The sequence below is a fragment of the Scyliorhinus torazame genome, chromosome 22, assembly GCF_047496885.1.
Source record: "Scyliorhinus torazame isolate Kashiwa2021f chromosome 22, sScyTor2.1, whole genome shotgun sequence".
NCBI lineage: Eukaryota > Metazoa > Chordata > Chondrichthyes > Carcharhiniformes > Scyliorhinidae > Scyliorhinus > Scyliorhinus torazame.
This window is the reverse complement of record NC_092728.1, coordinates 47,895,273-47,913,081: the sequence shown is the minus strand read 5'-3', so window position 1 is coordinate 47,913,081 and position 17,809 is coordinate 47,895,273. Positions and strand designations below refer to the sequence as shown.

At 53.4% G+C, this 17,809-nt stretch overlaps 1 protein-coding gene across 3 annotated transcripts in view; it reads left to right on the top strand.

Moving 5' to 3' along the window:
- The window catches only part of LOC140398808 (uncharacterized), a 195,347-nt gene that overhangs the window by 36,108 nt on the left and 141,430 nt on the right, over window positions 1-17,809 (top strand). For 2 of the 3 annotated variants that reach the window (XM_072487776.1, XM_072487774.1), the window contains one exon: window positions 5,424-5,471. The exons of the other annotated variant lie outside the window; for it this stretch is intronic. In XM_072487776.1, coding sequence (XP_072343877.1) covers window positions 5,424-5,471 — 48 coding nt within the window. The remainder of the gene's footprint in view (window positions 1-5,423; window positions 5,472-17,809) is intronic. 3 annotated transcript variants of the gene reach the window in all.

The following is a 17,809-nucleotide window of genomic DNA, read 5'->3' as shown; positions in this document are numbered from 1 at the left end:
CACTACTTCTCGCTGAGGATGGTGAATTTGTGGAACTCGCTGCCACATAGTGCGGTGGAGCCCGAATCATTAAATAGTTTCATAAAGGGTTATGGGGAACAGGTAAGGAGGTGGCTTTGAGACCAGGAAGAGATCAGCCATGATCTGATTGAGTGGTGGAGCAAGTTCGAAGGGCTGAATTGCCTTCTCCTCCTAATTCCTAAGTTTTACTTCAGGTCTGTTCAACTTCTTATTTGTTTCCACCAAATTAACTATCAGCGTCAATGAGATAAGAAGATTAGAGTTCTTCACTTAAGAATTTTAAACGGTTTTCACACAACCCCCTCTGCCTGAAGCTGGTGCTGGATTGGATCCTCCTACCGGTTAAACTGATCGATGCGGAGACCCACTACAATGACGCCCAGGCAGCGACCAGGGGTGCGATAATGCGGTGCTTTGACCTTGAAGATGCAGATCAGGTGCCTGGACGTCCTGCATGATGCTGAAAGGGTCGTGAGCATCGTGGCAGCCTGCTGCTCTTCCATAACATCGCGTAGCAGAGGGGCTAGGTGCTGGAGGAGGTGGATGAAGGCCAGGCCTCGTCCGACGAGGAGGATGAGGGTGGGCAGAACACAGAGGTGCACCAAGGTCAACGCTCACAGGATGCTCTGATCGCCTTAAGGTTCACTGACTAGGGCCCATCAGACAGAGCACCGGGGCAGGATGTAACAGTGGTAACAGGTGTTTATTGTGAACAAATATTTACAGATTTGTGCCCTAGACCCTATAACTAAACTGTGCCCTGCACCAGTGCCAACTTAACTGGTGTCTACTTCTCTGGCCTTACGGGCCCTAACGCTATGTCTAGCTGGATCCCCTGGCAGTGCAGGAGTGGAGGCAGCCTGCTGTGATTCCTGCCCTGCAACATGGGTCCCCATTGGCGGGTGTCATCTGGGACGTCCCGGGTGGCATGGTGCGTTCCTGTTCTAGCGGCCCGCCAGGGATGGACAGACTGGGGGGGGGGGGTCCAAGATGCTAACAGCGTTCCTGCGGGAGTCGCCGGCACAGACCCCATCACTGCCTCCTCCCTCAAGGTGTCCGATCCCCCCAGGCTACTCCCTGGGACGGAGGTTGGGAGCTATTCCCTGAGACCCCCCCCAACACCTGGTGCTGCCAGTCCTGGAAGACCACTCTGATCTCGACCAGCGTCTGCATGCTTGCGGCCGTGGAGCACAGGGAGTAGACCATCGCCGTTTGGGATTGTGCCACATCATGCTGCGACTGTGCCACCATCAAAGAAAACAACAGTGTCAGACAATCCGACCGACGCATGCAGCCCAACGGGTGGGTAGGTGATGGCCTCAGTAGCCATGGTAGCCGGCATTTGTACCTGCAGTGGTGCATGGTGGAGTTTGGATGTGTGGGAGAGGGGTTGATGCCAGGGGCGCACTGCTGCCTACTCACTCTGGCCGCCCTGAGGAGAGGTTGTGTAGTTTTTTCTGGCACTGCTGGCCCGACTGGATGGTGTTGCCCACGGGCTCTGCCATCTGCGCCCAGGCACCGTGAATGGCAGCGGCTGGCAGTCTCCTTCCCAGGCCGGAGTACAGGGTCATCTGCCGCTCCTCCACCACTCCAGCTCAGCTTTTGCGAACCACGGGGCTGCTCTCCTTGCTGCCATCTTGTTGGCTGGGGTGGTGTGTGTGGGGGGAGAATTGTTTGTATGCGGCTGCAACTTGTCAGCCTTTGGGTGTCAATCGCGAAACCAGCGAATCCGGCACCGTTTCTCATTAGAACTGGTTGTGTTCCACGAGGGGCCGGTGCTAGCCCCTTAACAGTAGTGGAATCGGTCTAGGTGTGTCGCCAGTTTTTCTGTCATAAAAGTCCACGGATTCTGCATTGGCCTCAACACTTAGGGCACTCTGATTCTGCGGCTATGTCCGTAGGATCCGTCTGGTCTTACGACCAAAAAGTCGGCAGCGCCCACACACCGATGCTTCGCCCGGTGGGGGGCTAGCAGCAGTGATAACGTAAAGCCCCTGGATTTACCTGCCGATATAGACGCAGAATGGCCGTGTCCTTGGCCACGCTGCACAACATGGCGCAGCCGCACGCGGACCTGGCCTGCCAAAAACTTCCCACAGTGACGCCCCTCGTCAGCCCCCCCAGCCCCTGCCAGGGGAATGGCTGTCCCCCTGACTGTGGTGGCACTGGACACAGTCCGCAGCCGCCTCGCGAGGTCCCCGAAAGGTGAGAGCACATGTGTCCCATGCCGTTGGGGATTTGGCCCATCAGGGGCGGAGCATCGGGGAGGGCCTTAGGTGATGTCCTCGAGTACACTGTTTTAATGGGACGGAGCATCGGAAAAATGGCGCCACCCCCCGATTCCGGTGTAAAAATGGATTCTCCGGCCAATCACCGAAAGCGATTTCGTCATCGGCGATTGGAGAATCCAGCCCTTGTGATCAGAAACGGAGAATCTTGCCCAGGAACTCCGTGACAGACTCACCGGTGGACCTCTCCGCCGTACTGAAATGATATCTTTGAACGATTATCGACGGGGTTGGTTTGAAGTGTTGCACCACACGTGTCACGAGCTGGCTGAATGTTAGCATATCCGGTGCACCCGGTATGTGAGACTCCAAATCACCCCGAAGGTCATGAGTCCACACCATGAACATCTGCCGCTGTTCCCTGTGATATTGTTGGCCCGGAAAAAATAACTCATTCAGCGTATCGTTCCTGTCTTCAACACCGGTGTCAAATTCATCACCCAAACAGAGGTGTGGCAAATCAAAGAAATCCAAATCTGGATCCAGAAAATCAGGACGGTGGCTCAGCTGAGTAGGTCACAGCTTTGACAACAAATCAGTTTACTGCTCGTCGCTAGTTTAATAAGAACATGGGGAGTTCACACCAAGCAAAGTAAGAATGCAGTTTAATTTACATGAACGATATATACACCGGGTTCCTCTCGAGTCGGTACCTTATTAGCCAACCTCATATACAGAGGATAATTAAGATATCCCGCCCCTAACAGGGAAGCTCTGCAAAGTGCACAGGGAAGACGAGCATTCCTACCCCATGGGTCCCGTGCGAGACATTACAATATCATTTCTGCTGAGATGATGATCAACATTGAGACAAAAAGGGCGGCATGTGGCACAGTGGTTAGCACTGGGACTGCGGCGCTGAGGACCCGGGTTCGAATCCCGGCCCTGGGTCACTGTCCATGTGGAGTTTGCACATTCTCCCCATGTCTGCGTGGGTTTCACCCGCACAATCCAAAGATGTGCAGGTTAGGTGGATTGGCCACTAAATTGCCCCTTAATTGGAGAAAAAAATAATTGGGTACTCTTTAAAAAAAAAAAAACTTTTAAAGACAATGAGACAAAAAAACGTTGGATTTAAAAAAAGATCAAACTCAAGGAGAAACTACACAGTCTGAAGTTGTTTGAGTTCATAAGGCTGTAACCTGCCTAATCGGAAGATGAGGAGCAGTGGCGTGGTATTGTCACTGAACGATGAAACCATTGTCAATTGTTGTAAAAACCCATCTGGTTCACTCATGTCCTCTCGGGAAGGACTTGTGTTGTCTGGCTTACATGTGACTCTGGATCTACAGCACAATGTGGTTGACTCTGATGGGCAACAAATGCTGACCCAGCCAGCTACCCCCACATTCTACAAATGAATAAGGAGGGATTCTGTTTGGGAGACTTGGGTGCGATCCAATGGCCAAGCTGCACAAAGGGCAGGATCACCATTTGGCAAATCCTCATATTAGAGCGAAGCAGTAAGCCTCACTCTAATGTGCAGATTCCTGAGGCTGTTGGATTCAACCCCTTCACCACAAAAGAGTACCAGACGGAACAGCACTCGTTGAGTCTCACAAGGGATCGGAGGCCCCCACCTGCATGCCCTTTGAGCAGGGTGATGCCCTTGCAGTGCCACCTGGATACCAGCATGGACGCTGCCAGGGTGCCATTTTCTGCCAGGCATGGGTGTTGGGGGACTTATGGAGGGGTGCCGGGGATCCTCCCATAATGCGGTTGGGGTCGGGAGTCGGGGATCGTTTGAGGGGCCTCTGAGACCCAATCTCTTGCTACAGTGGGGAGTCCCGGTGAGCAGAGCTCCCACTGTACAAAACGGGGCTTGTGCGGCCTTGGCTGCACGTTCCTGGTTCAGGTCCCTTATTCAATGCCAGTCGCGTTGAATAGCCACCTATGTGTTCCTCGGCTCTGCGAGCGCCGGGAAACACGCGGCTAAACACGCTCACGAGGGTACTTTTGGGAGAATCGCACCCTCAGTGTTGACGCGTGCTGTAACCGTTCCCATTGGGGGCGCTTTTCGGTAAGAGAGTCAGGACTTGCAAATGAGCCAGCACTCTGCTGATGTAAATTCAGAGCGACTCGTTATGCCTTTTATTTGCAGGAAGTGAGACAAGTTAAAGGCAAAATTGTTGAGTGAGCGAACAAGCTCAGCTAGCAGAGAAGATAGTGGTAGACGGGGATTGTTTGGGTTTCTGCCCAACCAAGAATTAGAGAGCCCGCAGAAAGAAATAGTTAACACAGGACATTACTTTGGGAGTAGGGAAAGTGGATGTGGGTTCAGACTACAAAAAGAAAACTTTCAAAACAGAAATTGGAAACTACTACTTCATGCAAGGAATGATCAACATGTGGAATAAACTTCAAGTTAAAGGAATGAAGATCACGGTGAGCCTGAGACACATTACCCAGTAAATCAAAAGCAAAAATTGCTTCGTTCTCAATTGTGCTGCCAATTGCAGACGTGATTGCAAACAGTATAACAGGAGATGCAGCAGGTCTCTATGAATCCTGAAACTGAATCTAATCTTTTACCATACCAACTGAATATGGAGGTCTTTTGGCGCAGTGGTTGGGATCTTGCCTCTCCGGATTTGAGTCCACCGTAGGACTTGATATCCAAGGGATGTGCATTCATAACGTGATCAAACACGTTGAGTGTCGAACTACAAATCCTTCCAACATGCCCTCAAGCTATAAGCCTCTGGCATCAGACTAGCAACCTGTACCAGAAATAACTAGCTATGGAAAGACAAAAGTCTGTGTAGTGCACTTCTAGGTGGGAAGAGAATTGGGAATACGAGCAGGTTGAGCTAGTTTGGTTTATTCACCCAAATAAGTTTGCAACTGCGTTAGTTCCTTTTAAACTATTGTGTCGTGATTTTTTTAAAACAAGACTTTTGGTTGGGTCAGAAGGAAAATTACAAATAAAATAAAGCACAATTGTGTAGCCCATAATTGCTGCACCACAATTGGGGTTTAGGGATAAATTTCAGTGTTTCTTTTCATCATCTAAATTTCTTGCACACTGCAAAATACCTCAGCCACAGGTTGTAACTCTTTCATAGTTATAATACTACATTTTATTAAATGATGCTGTTTCTACGCATTCATCAGGTGAACCAAAGAACAAAAGAAGGGGCGGAAGATATGGAGGAGACCTTGGTAAGTGCTTGCAAGGCCTGTAACTATAATAATAATCTTTGTATTTCTTGGATCAGAGTCTGACCAAATTCAGCAGCCTTGGCAATCTGTTAAATATAATTTTCAGCCACAAAGCCAGTGTGCTACTGGATTTTAAACAAGACAGAATTCACCAAGGAAATGGGCGAAATTCTCCCCCAACGGCGCGATGTCCGCCGACTGGCGCCAAAAATGGCGCCAATCAGACGGGCATTGCGCCGGCCCAAAGGTGCGGAATGCTCCGCATCTTTGGGGGCCGAGCCCCAACATTGAGGGGCTAGGCCGGCGCCGGAGGGATTTCCGCCCCGCCAGCTGGCGGAAATGGTGTTTGTTGCCCCGCCAGCTGGCGGAAATGGCGTTTGGTGCCCCGCCAGCTGGCACGGAAATGCGGCGCATGCGCGGGAGCGTCAGAGGCCGCCGACAGTTTCCCGCGCATGCGCAGTGGGGAGAGTCTCTTCCGCCTCCGCCATGGTGGAGGCCGTGGTGGAGGCGGAAGGGAAAGAGTGCCCCCACGGCACAGGCCCGCCCGCGGATCGGTGGGCCCTGATCGCGGGCCAGGCCACCGTGGGGGCACCCCCCGGGGTCAGATCGCCCCCCCCAGGACCCCGGAGCCCGCCCACGCCGCCTGGTCCCGCCGGTAAATACCAGCTTTGATTTACGCCGGCGGGACATGCAATTTCTGGGCGGGACTTTGGCCCATCCGGGCCGGAGAATTGAGCGGGGGATCCCGCCAACCGGCGCGGCCCGATTCCCGCCCCCGCCCAATCTCCGGTACCGGAGACTTCAGCGGGGGCGGGATTCACGGCGGCCAACGGCCATTCTCCGACCCGGCGGGGGTCGGAGAATGACGCCCCAGATGTGTGTTTTTCATTTGTAATGGAATATATTTTTGTGATCTTCAGTTAAGTGCAGAGGATGTTGATGTGTGTTTGCCGTTGCAGCTTTAGTTTCCCAACATCTTATGCTCGCAAAATTTATAAAACCTGATGGGGTCTTGCAAATCCAGATTTTTGCCCCTATCAAAATAGAACTGCTAATGCAAAAATCGGCTAAATTCTCCACCTCGTGCCGTCAGTAGTAGAGTACCCGTTGAGGCGGTGTTGCCAGTCGGCACCGGAGTCACCAATAATGTTGCTCTTTTTAATGAGTGGGATACCATCCCACCAAACGGCACCAATAATGTTGCCAAATTAACTAGATATGCCAGTTATTAATGATAATATTGCTTTTCAGAGTCGCCAGGTACCAAATGATACCACCACAAGGCTTTACCGGATATCGATCAAAGACCGAACAACTAGTTAGTCAGTTCAAGTTCAAAGATAGTTTATTTACACACAAGGATTACTTCGACATGCAACATAAAACACTACAAGTTAAACTACATCCAACAGCTACAATAACCTATACTTAACTTCAGGGCAGTTGGCTCTTTGCAGATGAACAAGGCCTTTGTTCAGATCTTGCGTGGCTGGGTAGAAGAAGTGGCTTCATTTCTGCTGGGCTCATCCGTCTGGTAGCGATCATTGGTCTTGAACTTGTCTTCTGATCGTAATGCTACACTTGGTTTTAGGCGTAGGAGCCGAGGCCAAGAGAGACCGAACACATGACTGTGTCTCTTTTTATCCCTCTGGGATTTTGTGCTCTTTGGAGCGGTCCTTAGCTTTGGATCTGTGATGAATGGGTAATGTGCCTTTAAGACCGATGCATGTAATGCCCCTTTAAGACCGGTTTGGAACCCTGGGGGACTCCGCCTCTGGCTCCACCTCCCAGGGTTCCGGATATAAGGTAACGTCATGTGGGCGGCGCTCAGTGAGCACTCATCTCTCTGGCTGGCGAAGTTCTCTGCTTATTGAAGCCTTCGTTTACGAGTACACTCTCTCGTGTCATTATTGAGGGTACATCAATTTAATAAGCAGATTACGAAAGGATGGATAGCGGTCTCAAACCAGAAAAGCTCGACCTGGATGCACGTACGCCGGAAGCCAAAGAAATTTTTGGACACTGGCACCGGTGTTTTGCGGCCTACCTGGACTCCTCGTCGGTCCCCGTCGCCAAGCCTAGCAAGCTGCGACTACTCCACGCCAGGGTGAGCCACAGAATCTCTGGCCTGATCGAGAAGGCGGCCGACTACAGCGCCGCGATCGACATTCTGAGGAAGCGATTCGTAAAACCCATCAATGAGGTACATGCACGGCATCTGCTGCTCTCTACTCGCCGGCAGCGCTCAGGGGAATCGCTGGACGAGTACTTGGAAAAGCTCACCATGCTCGCTAGAAACTGCAACCATCAAGATGTGACTGGAATATGTTCGATCTATATTAGGCAGCGACACCTGGAAAATGGGGCAAAAGATCTGCAGGAAACAGTAACGCTCTCCACCTACCTGGAGGTGGCATACAAGAACCTCGGCACGTACCCTGCGAGCCCCTCTCAGCCTTCCCCGGACTCGGCCACGCCATGGGCCTGCGCCGCGCGGTGACCCGCACAGACCGGGTGCTTCTTTTGTGGGCAGGGCTAGCATCCACGACAGCGCTGCTCTGCCCGTTCCACGACCTGTAGCGACTGCGGAAAGAAGGGACATTTCACGAGGGTCTGCCTGACCAGGCCCAAGGCCCAGAAACAAAAAGCTCAACAGGCACGAAAATCAAGCCACCAGAGACCTCGCAACGCGGCTGCGCGCCGGCCAGACGCGCCCTTTTCTGACGCGACATCAGACGCGTGCGAGTCATGGGGGCGGCCATCTTCTAAACCCGACATGTGCGACCGACGGGGGTGGCCATTTTGTAACTCTAACTCGCATAAGTCTCTGACTATCCACAGCTGGGGGCAATCACCCTCGACCAGTGGCCAAAGCACCTGCGGAACTCGATGATGCTCGTCCAGATCAACGGGCATGACACTTCCTGCCTCTTCGACTCCGGGAGCACAAGAGAGTTTCGTGCACGTAGAAACGGTAAGGCGCTGCTCCCTGCGCACCTATCCTGCATCCCAAACCATCGCCCTCGCCTCTGGGTCCCATTCTGGGTCCAAATCAAGGGGTACAGAATTGCGAACCTCGTGATCCAGGGCGCCGAGTACACCCGTTTCAAGCTGTACATCCTCCCTCACCTCTGCGCCACCCTGCTGCTTGCCCTGGATTTCCAATGTAGCCACCGAAGCCTGACCCTGATGTTCGGCGAACCCTTGCCCCCCCCCCTCACGGTATGCAGCCTCGCAACACTGAAAGTTGCACCCCCTTCACTATTCGCGAACCTCACCCCCGACTGTAAGCCCGCCGCCACCAGCAGCCAGCGGTACAGTGCCCAAGATATGACTTTCATCAAGTCAGAGGTCTAGTGTTTACTGAAAGAGGGGGTCATCGAGACCAGCAACAGCCCCTGGAGGGCGCAAGTGATGGTAGTCCGGTCCGGGGAAAAGAAACGGATGGTCGTGGATTACAGCCAGACCGTAAACCGCTTCACGCAGCTCGATGCGTACCCCCTCCCCCGCATAACGGAGATGGTCAACCGGATCGCGCAATACCGGGTATTCTCCACGGTCGACCTAAAATCTGCCTACCACCAGCTCCCTATTTGCCCGGAAGACCGCCTCTGTACTGCTTTTGAAGTGGCCGGCTGGCTTTTCCACTTCCTTAGAGTCCCCTTCGGCGTTACTAATGGGGTCTCCGTCTTCCAGAGCACGGTGGACCAAATGGTGGACCAGTCCGGGCTGCAGGCTACTTATCCGTACTTGGACAATGTCACCATCTGCGGCCATGACCAGACGCAAACCTCAAAGTTCCTCCAGACTGCACGGGCCCCTCAACCTGACATACAACAAAGAAAAATGCGTCTTCCACACAACCTGACTAGCCACCCTCGGCTACGTCGTGGAAAACGGGGTCCTAGGGCCCGACCCCGACCTCATGCGTCCCCTCAAGGAACTCCCCCTACCCCATAAGTCTCAAGGCCCTTAAACGGTGCTTGGGGCATTTCTCCTATTATGCCCAGTGGGTCCCCAAATACGCGGACAAAGCCCGCCCACTCATAAAGACCACGATTTTTCCCCTCACGGCTGAGGCCCGGTCGGCCTTCAACCGTATCAAGCCCGACATCATCAAGACCGCTATGCACACGGTGGACAAAACCATCCCTTTTCAGGTTGAGAGCGATGCGTCTGACGTCGCCCTGGCTGCTAACCTCAATCAGGCAGGCAGGCAAGTAGCATTCTTTTCCTGAACCCTCAACGCCTCCGAGATCTGGCACTCCGCAGTCGAGAAGGAGGTGCAAGCTATTGTGGAGGCCGTGCGGCACTGGAGGCACTACGGTCGGAGGTTCACCCTCGTCACCGACCAACGGTCAGTCGCCTTCATGTTCAATAACAACAAGATCTTGAGGTGAATGTGATGAATGGGTCATGTGCCTTTAAGACCGGGTTTGTAATGTCCCTTTAAGACCGGGTTTGGAACCCAGGGAGACTCCGCCTCTGGCTCCACCTCCCAGTGTTCCGGATATAAGGTAATCTCCTGTGGGCGGCGCACAGTGAGCACTCATCTCTCTGGCTGGCTGATGCGCTAAGCGTCAAGAACCACAAAGACATGTGAGACTTTAACTCAGGCTTTAATATACTACATGGGAGGCTTACCCGTCACAGACGACCCCAGAAAGAATGGGGGCTGTCCCAGAAGAGGTTCTTATACTGACTCCCGGGGGAGTGGCTAAGGCGGAGCTCTCCGTGGCCAGGTCGGGTTACCTACCAGTGACCGAACCTCTGCAGAGTTACAGTACAATACACAGTATTACAGGGCCACGTTACGCACAACTATTATATACTATGTACAATGGTAGGGAGGTACAGTGGTGTATCACCACATTCACCCCTTGTTTAGAAGGAAGTCCGGGGTGAAAATTTGGAGCAGTGAACAGAGTCCATCAGGAGGTTCCGTGTCGTCAAAGGTCGAGACGAACGATGGGTTTGGTCGATCTCTTTGAACGTCGGAGCTGCGGCGCTGAGGTAGTGTCCGGCGGTATCCGTGCGGTCGGTGGTGCTGGTTCGCGAGGCGGCATGACTTCCCCCACCGCTTCGGCTGGCTCGAGGCGAAACTGCGGGATGACAGCGGCTGGCACGGAGTAGTAACAGGCCGAGGGATCGACGGGAGCAGAGAGGGAGTGGGGTGGAGGTTGCGGGGCGAGGGCGGCAGGGGCCCCAGAGGGGGCCAGGTCCTTGATGGAGACGGTCTCCTCACGCCCGTCGGGGTACGCTATGTACGCGTACTGTGGGTTGGCGTGGAGGAGACGGACTCTCTCCACCAGGGGCTCCGCCTTCGAGGTCCGCACGTGCTTGCGGAGCAGGACGTCTCCCGGGGACAGGAGCCAGGATGGAAGCGATGTCACGGATGCCGATCTCCTGGAGAAGAGAAACATCCGCTCATGAGGGGTAGCATTCGTTGCAGTACACAAAGAGACCGGATGGAGTGGAGTGCGGACGGGAGGGCCTCCTGCCAACGGGAGACTGGTAGGCCTTTGGACTTGAGGGCTAGCAGCACGGCCTTCCAAACAGTCGCGTTCTCCCTCTCCACCTGTCCGTTCCCCCGGGGGTTGTAGCTGGTCGTCCTGCTCGAGGCAACGCCCCTGGCGAGCAGGTACCGACGCAGCTCCTCGCTCATGAAGGAGGAGCCCCGGTCACTGTGAACGTAATTGGGATAACCGAACAGCATGAAGAGGTCGTGCAACGCTTTGATGACGGTGGCGGAGGTCGTGTCGGGGCAGGGAATGGCGAAGGGGAACCGCGAGTACTCGTCGATGACGTTGAGGAAGTGCGTGTTGCGGTTGTGGGTGGGGAGGGGCCCTTTGAAGTCAATGCTGAGACGTTCAAAGGGGCGGGTGGCCTTGATTAGGTGCGCCTTGTCTGGCTTGTAGAATTGCGGCTTGCACTCCGCACAGACTTGGCAGTCCCTAGTCATGGCCTTGACCTCCTCGACTGAGAAGGGTAGGTTGTGGCCCTTGATGTAGTGGTAGAGCCGCCTGACGCCCGGGTGACAGAGGTCATTATGTAGTGCCCGCAGCCGGTCATCCTGTGCGTTGGCACAAGTACTACGGGACAGGGCATCAGGAGGATCATTGAGCTTACCTGGCCGGTATAAGATAGTATAATTGTAGGTGGAGAGTTCGATCCTCCACCGTAATATCTTATCATTTTTTATTTTACCTCGTTGTTTGTTGTCGAACATGAACGCAACTGATCGTTGGTCAGTAACGAGGGTAAATGGTTTTCCGGCCAGGTAGTGCCTCCAGTGCCGGACGGCTTCCACTATGGCTTGTGCCTCCTTCTCAACAGAGGAGTGGCTGATCTCGGGGCCTTGGAGTGTGCGGGAAAAGAAGGCGATGGGCCTGCCCGCCTGGTTGAGGGTGGCACCCAGGGCAAAGTCGGAGGCATCGCTCTCGACTTGGAATGGTGCAGACTCGTCTACCGCATGCATGGCGGCTCTGGCGATAGTAGTTTTTAGGAGGTGGAAGGCCTGGCAGGCCTCGGGCGGGAGGGGGAATGAGGGGGAACGGAGGAGGGGTCGGGCCTTGTCAGCGTACTCGGGCACCCACTGGGCATAGTAGGCAAAGAGTCCGAGGCATCGCCTCAGTTCTTTGGGGCAGGTGGGAATAGGGAGTTTGAGAAGGGGGCGCAGACGGTCGGGATCGGGGCTGAGGACACCGTTCTCCACCACGTAGCCGAGTATGGCGAGGCGGGTGGTGCCGAAAACACATTTTGCCTCGTTGTACGTGAGGTTGAGGCGTTTGGCAGTTTGGAGGAATTTCGTGAGGTTGACGTCATGGTCCTGCTGGTTGTGGCCGCAGATGGTGACGTTGTCCAGATACGGGAAGGTAGCCCGCAGTCTGTTCTGGTCCACCATTCGGTCCATCTGCCGTTGGAAGACCGAGACTCCATTGGTGACGCCAAAGGGTACCCTAAGGAAGTGGTAGAGGCGGCCGTCCGCCTCGAAGGCCGTGAAGTTACGGTCCTCCGGGCGGATAGGGAGCTGGTGGTAGGCGGATTTCAAGTCTATGGTGGAGAACACCCGGTACTGTGCAATCTGGTTGACCATGTCAGATATGCGGGGCAGGGGATACGCATCAAGCAGCGTGTACCGGTTGATGGTCTGACTGTAGTCAATGACCATGCGGTGTTTCTCACCAGACTTGACTACCACCACTTGGGCTCGCCAGGGGCTGGTGCTGGGAGCAATGATATTTTCCGAGAGAAGGCGCTTAATCTCCGCTCGAATGAATTGGCGGTCCCCGAAACTGTAACGCCGACTTTTAGTAGCCACGGGCTTGCAGTCGGGGATGAGATTAGCAAACAGTGAAGGGGGGGGGGATCCTGAGCGTGGAGAGACTACAGGTGGGATCCGGGGGGGAATCAGGGAAGAACTGGGGGTTGGAGACCGAGAGGGGGGGGGAGGGGCCGTTAAAATGCAAGGTGAGGCTGCGCAGGTGGCATTGGAAGTCCAGGCCGAGGAGCGCGGGGGCGCAGAGGTGAGGGAGGACCATGAATTTGAAATCCTGGAACACCACGCCGTTCACTGAGAGGGAGACGACGCAGTAGCCTGAAACCTCGGCCGACTGGGAGTTGGAGGCCATGAAAATATGCCTGCGCGTGGGTAGTACCTTGAGGGAGCAGTGGCGCACGGTGTCCGGGTGGAGGAAGCTCTCCGTGCTGCCGCTGTCAAAGAGGCAGGTGACAGTGAAACAGTTTACCTGAACCTCCATGGTGGATCTGACGAGCTGATGCGGTCGGTCCTGGTCGAGGACGATGGATGCGATGGTGGAGCTGTTGGAGAAGTGTGCCGGATCCGGGGAGCGGCCTGTGGGAGAAGGTGGCAGCGCCCAGGCGTCGTAGGCTGCTGCTGGAGGCCAGGTTGCTGTTGGTGGCTGCATCTCCTTTGTTTGCAGCATTTCGGTCCAGTGCGCAGGACCGGAAGTGACGATCGGCGGTGGACCGGAAGTGACGCAATTCGGTGGCGGGGCGGACCCGGAAGCGACGATCGGCGACGGACCGGAAGTGACGATCGGCGAACCGGAAGTGACGATCGGCGAACCGGAAGTGACGATCGGCGAACCGGGAGTGAAGTGAGCCGGGCCGGGGATGATCAAAGATGGCGGCGCCCTTGCGTCGCACATGTTGAACAGCGAGCCGGGAACGGAGGACGGCGGCACCCCGGAGTAGCAGGCCGCGGCGTTGGACCCCGAGGCAGCAGTGGAGCAGCAGACGTTTGCAAAGTGGCCTTTCTTGCCACAGGCTGAACAGGTAGCATCTCTAGCAGGGCAGCGTTTCCTGGGGTGTTTTGCCTGGCCACAAAAATAACACTGGGGCCCAGGCATTTTTACTGCTGGTGTGGCTGGGTGGGCCCTGACTTGCAGGGGTTGTTGCTGGGCGGGCGGCAGGGTGGTAGTGGCCACGTAGGGAGCGTGGACAGGAGCATAGGAAGTTCGTGCAGGTGTGTAGGACGCATTATTGTCGTAGGCTGCCTGTTGGGCCTCTGCCATAGTGACTGCCGTGTCCAGAGTCAGGGTAGTTTGTGTCAGAAGGAGTTGGCGAATCGGGACGGAAGCGATGCCGGCTACAAAGGCATCAAGCGCCAGGGCCTCAGTGTTCTGCTCAGCGGAGACTGCTGGCGCGTTGCAGGTGAGCGCGAGGGCACGGAGGTCCCGAACAAACACGGATAGGGGTTCACCCGGCTGCTGGTGCCGGGAGGCGAGGCGGTGGCGGGCGTAAATAGAATTAACAGTTCGTGCATACCGGCTTTTGAGCTTCACGATGGCATCGGCATAGGTCATTGTTCCCGTGATGAGGTCGAAAAGCCCGTAGTCGAGCCGTGAGCACAGGAGATTGAGTCGGTCGGCGTCCGTTTTGGCGAAGGCGGAGGATGCTTCCAGGTAGGCCTCGAAACACCGGAGCCAGCAGTTGAAAAGGTGATCCGCGCGTGGAGCGTGGGGTTCGAGCGAGAGCTTGTCGGGTTTCAGAGCAGCCTCCATTATAACTGTAGTATATTAAATTGATGCGCTAAGCGTCAAGAACCACAAAGACATGTGAGACTTTAACTCAGGCTTTAATATACTACATGGGAGGCTTACCCGACACAGACGACCCCAGAAAGAATGGGGGCTGTCCCAGAAGAGGTTCTTATACTGACTCCCGGGGGAGTGGCTAAGGCGGAGCTCTCCGTGGCCAGGTCGGGTTACCTACCAGTGACCGAACCTCTGCAGAGTTACAGTACAATACACAGTATTACAGGGCCACGTTACGCACAACTATTATATACTATGTACAATGGTAGGGAGGTACAGTGGTGTATCACCACACTGGCGAAGTTCTCTGCTTATTAAAGCCTTCTTTTACGAGTACACTCTCTCGTGTCATTATTGAGGGTACATCAGGACCCAATAATTCGACAGGCTTCAATCACTGCCTTCGATTTTGGCCAATAAAGGGGCGGGTGCCTTGATGGCTGGGTGTGTCCTGAGCGGTCATTGACCTTGGCTGTTTGGGCTTTCTTAGCAAAGGGAGTGGCACCGGTTAGTCTGCATCTGTAACGGTTACCTGAGTACAGTCCTTTGGTTCTGGGGAAATGGGCCATTAGAATGCAAACGAGCGCGGGTTACGATCGCGTCTAGCTATCTGGGTTGCAAATACACACACAAGCTCTGACATAACCCAGAATGATGTCCTGGGTTGGCCATAATTCCCATGGTTCTTTGCAGGTGGCCATCTGAGATGACTATATCGGAAAATTCAGCTTCGCAAAAAAACAGGATCAGCAGCGGATGTCGATCCATTTACGGTGCTTTCCTCTGCTGATGCGCGATCGAGATTCCTGCCCGTCCTCCAACAGGAGGATACAAATGGGTGTTAATGATCCACATAGCAGGCCAGGCACCATATTCTCCGGACCCAGGTGATTCTCCCGTCCTCTGGGAGAATTGCTGCAGACATGGACAGCGTGACCCTGACGTGGTGGACCAGTGGGCCAAAGTTCATCCGACGGCCAACGCCCCCCACTCCTCTGAAGACCCCCTAAATAAAGACCCCTCTCAGAAAAGAGATCCCTGTCTGGAAGCTGGAGAACAGTCGCGAAGAGGCAGTGAAAACAGTACTGTTGATTTACCTGGACAAGGTACTTGCTGGCTCAGACACAGAAAGCACTAAGGGCAGGATTCTCTGATTTTAAGGCTATTTCCGGAGCATGTATCTAGTATTCCGACCAAAAAGTCGGCGGTGCCCCTGCACCGATGCTCTGCCCGGCTTTCCCTGCAGACACAGCCGGAGAATAGCCGGCTCTGTGGCCGCACATGCGCACGGCGGCGACCTGCAGCGGTCGTTCCATACAATATGGCACCCCATATTGCGGATATGGTGGACCCAGCCTGCCAGATACTGCCCCCCCGTAACCATCTTGTCACCCCCCACCAGTCCCCCCAGTCCTGCCGAAGCCCCCCCCCCCCCCTGGCCAGCGGAAAGGACCCCCCCCCCCCCCGATTGTGGTGGTGCAGGAGACATCCTTTGCTTTTCCCCAGGGTAGAGGGGTCAATTACTAGGGGGCATAGGTTTAAGGTGAGAGGGGCAAGGTTTAGAGTAGATGTACGAGGCGAGTTTTTTACACAGAGGGTAGTGGGTGCCTGGAACTCGCTACCGGAGGAGGTGGTGGAAGCAGGGACGATAGGGACATTTAAGGGTCATCTTGACAAATACATGAATAGGATGGGAATAGAGGGATACGGACCCAGGAAGTGTAGAAGATTGTAGTTTAGTTGGGCAGCATGGTCGGCACGGGCTTGGAGGGCCTGTTCCTGTGCTGTACATTTCTTTCTTCTTTGACACGGAAGGTTGACGAAACATGTGATCCACGCCGTCGGGAAGTCGGCCCACCGGAGGCGGAGCATCGAGAGAGGGCCTACAGGTGACGGCCTGAGGCCGTCCCAACGGCGTGCTCACCGATGACACCATTTTGCAGGGGGGAGCATCTGAAGACAGGCGCCGCCGATTTCGGTTTCAAAAGGGATTCTCCACCCAATCGTCGAATGCAATTCCGGCGTCGGCAATCGTAGAATCCCGCCCTAAGTGTCAATTCCTGGAAAGAGAAACCAGTCACCTGTGTTTCAACCCCTCAGATACTTGAGCTGCAAACCGTTAATTTCCCTCACTTGGCTGTGATTCCACACATACACAGCTGTTAGCTTTGCTTCATTCATCTTCCTTCACTGCCCTGAAGTGCTCGACAATGTTTATAATCTTTGATTGACAGGTTCTAACCCACTTCATACAGAATTAAGTGCTTTCCAATCACCTCCCTTCACGATTAAGTGTTTTTGAAGTGGTCAGCTGGAAATTGACAGTACTTAACTCTGTTTGAAGTGGTTGATGTTTATAAACATTGCTGAAGAGCCTGCATTTGAGTAAATTTTAAATTCTTTCTTAATTTCTAATTTTCTCTATTACTAATTCACAAGTACATTTAAAATAGGAATGTGTTTTATGGAAATATTATTTTTACTGCAGACAGGAAAAAGCATTCTCCATTCAGTGTATTTTGATACCAAAAAAGAGGTTGGTGGTGAATTAGCAGAAAGGAAGTGCTTCAAAGATTATTATGACTAGCTTATATAAATTATACGAATTGTCTTTATAGCTTATCAGATTTAAATTCCATGTTTTCCTGTGTAGACACTAATGCTTAGATCATAGCCCCATGTCAGTAAATGTAGCAATGCAGTAGTGTGCATCTACAAGCCACAGTAGTGTGTGAACTATCATACAAGATGGTTATAACTTTTTACCTACTTCCTAGTAACTGGTCTGCAGTTGTTTGTTTTGCAATTTCTTTTATACTTTTTGATGAGAGTAAGTGGATATTTTTACCTTCACCACCTAGGTGGTAATTTGGCGGAGCAGACCTCTTTCCAACCCCGTTCCGCACCTCCATTGTGGAACTTGCCTGATGTTTGTTTCATTGGTTTCTTCAATGCTATCTGGTAGATTCTTTCAAACATTTAAGTAAGATGTTCTTCCTTTAATCTGCTTCAAATTTTCTTTTTCCTAAGTTAAATTTATGTACAATAATTCCCCTACCTAATTTGAAGTGGTCTTCTGAGTTTACCTTCTCTATAATCATTCTGATGAGGTGTCCTTCCTTAACAGGCTTCTTTCTGCTCTGGAAAGTTTGAGCTTATCTAACTTGGTTAATAGTTCTCCCATTTTAGAATTCAGGGTTTGTCTTTTTGCTGTTCTATTCTCTTCAGTACATATACATGTTTTAGTTGCTGCATTCTCATTCTTTCAGACTGTTATTG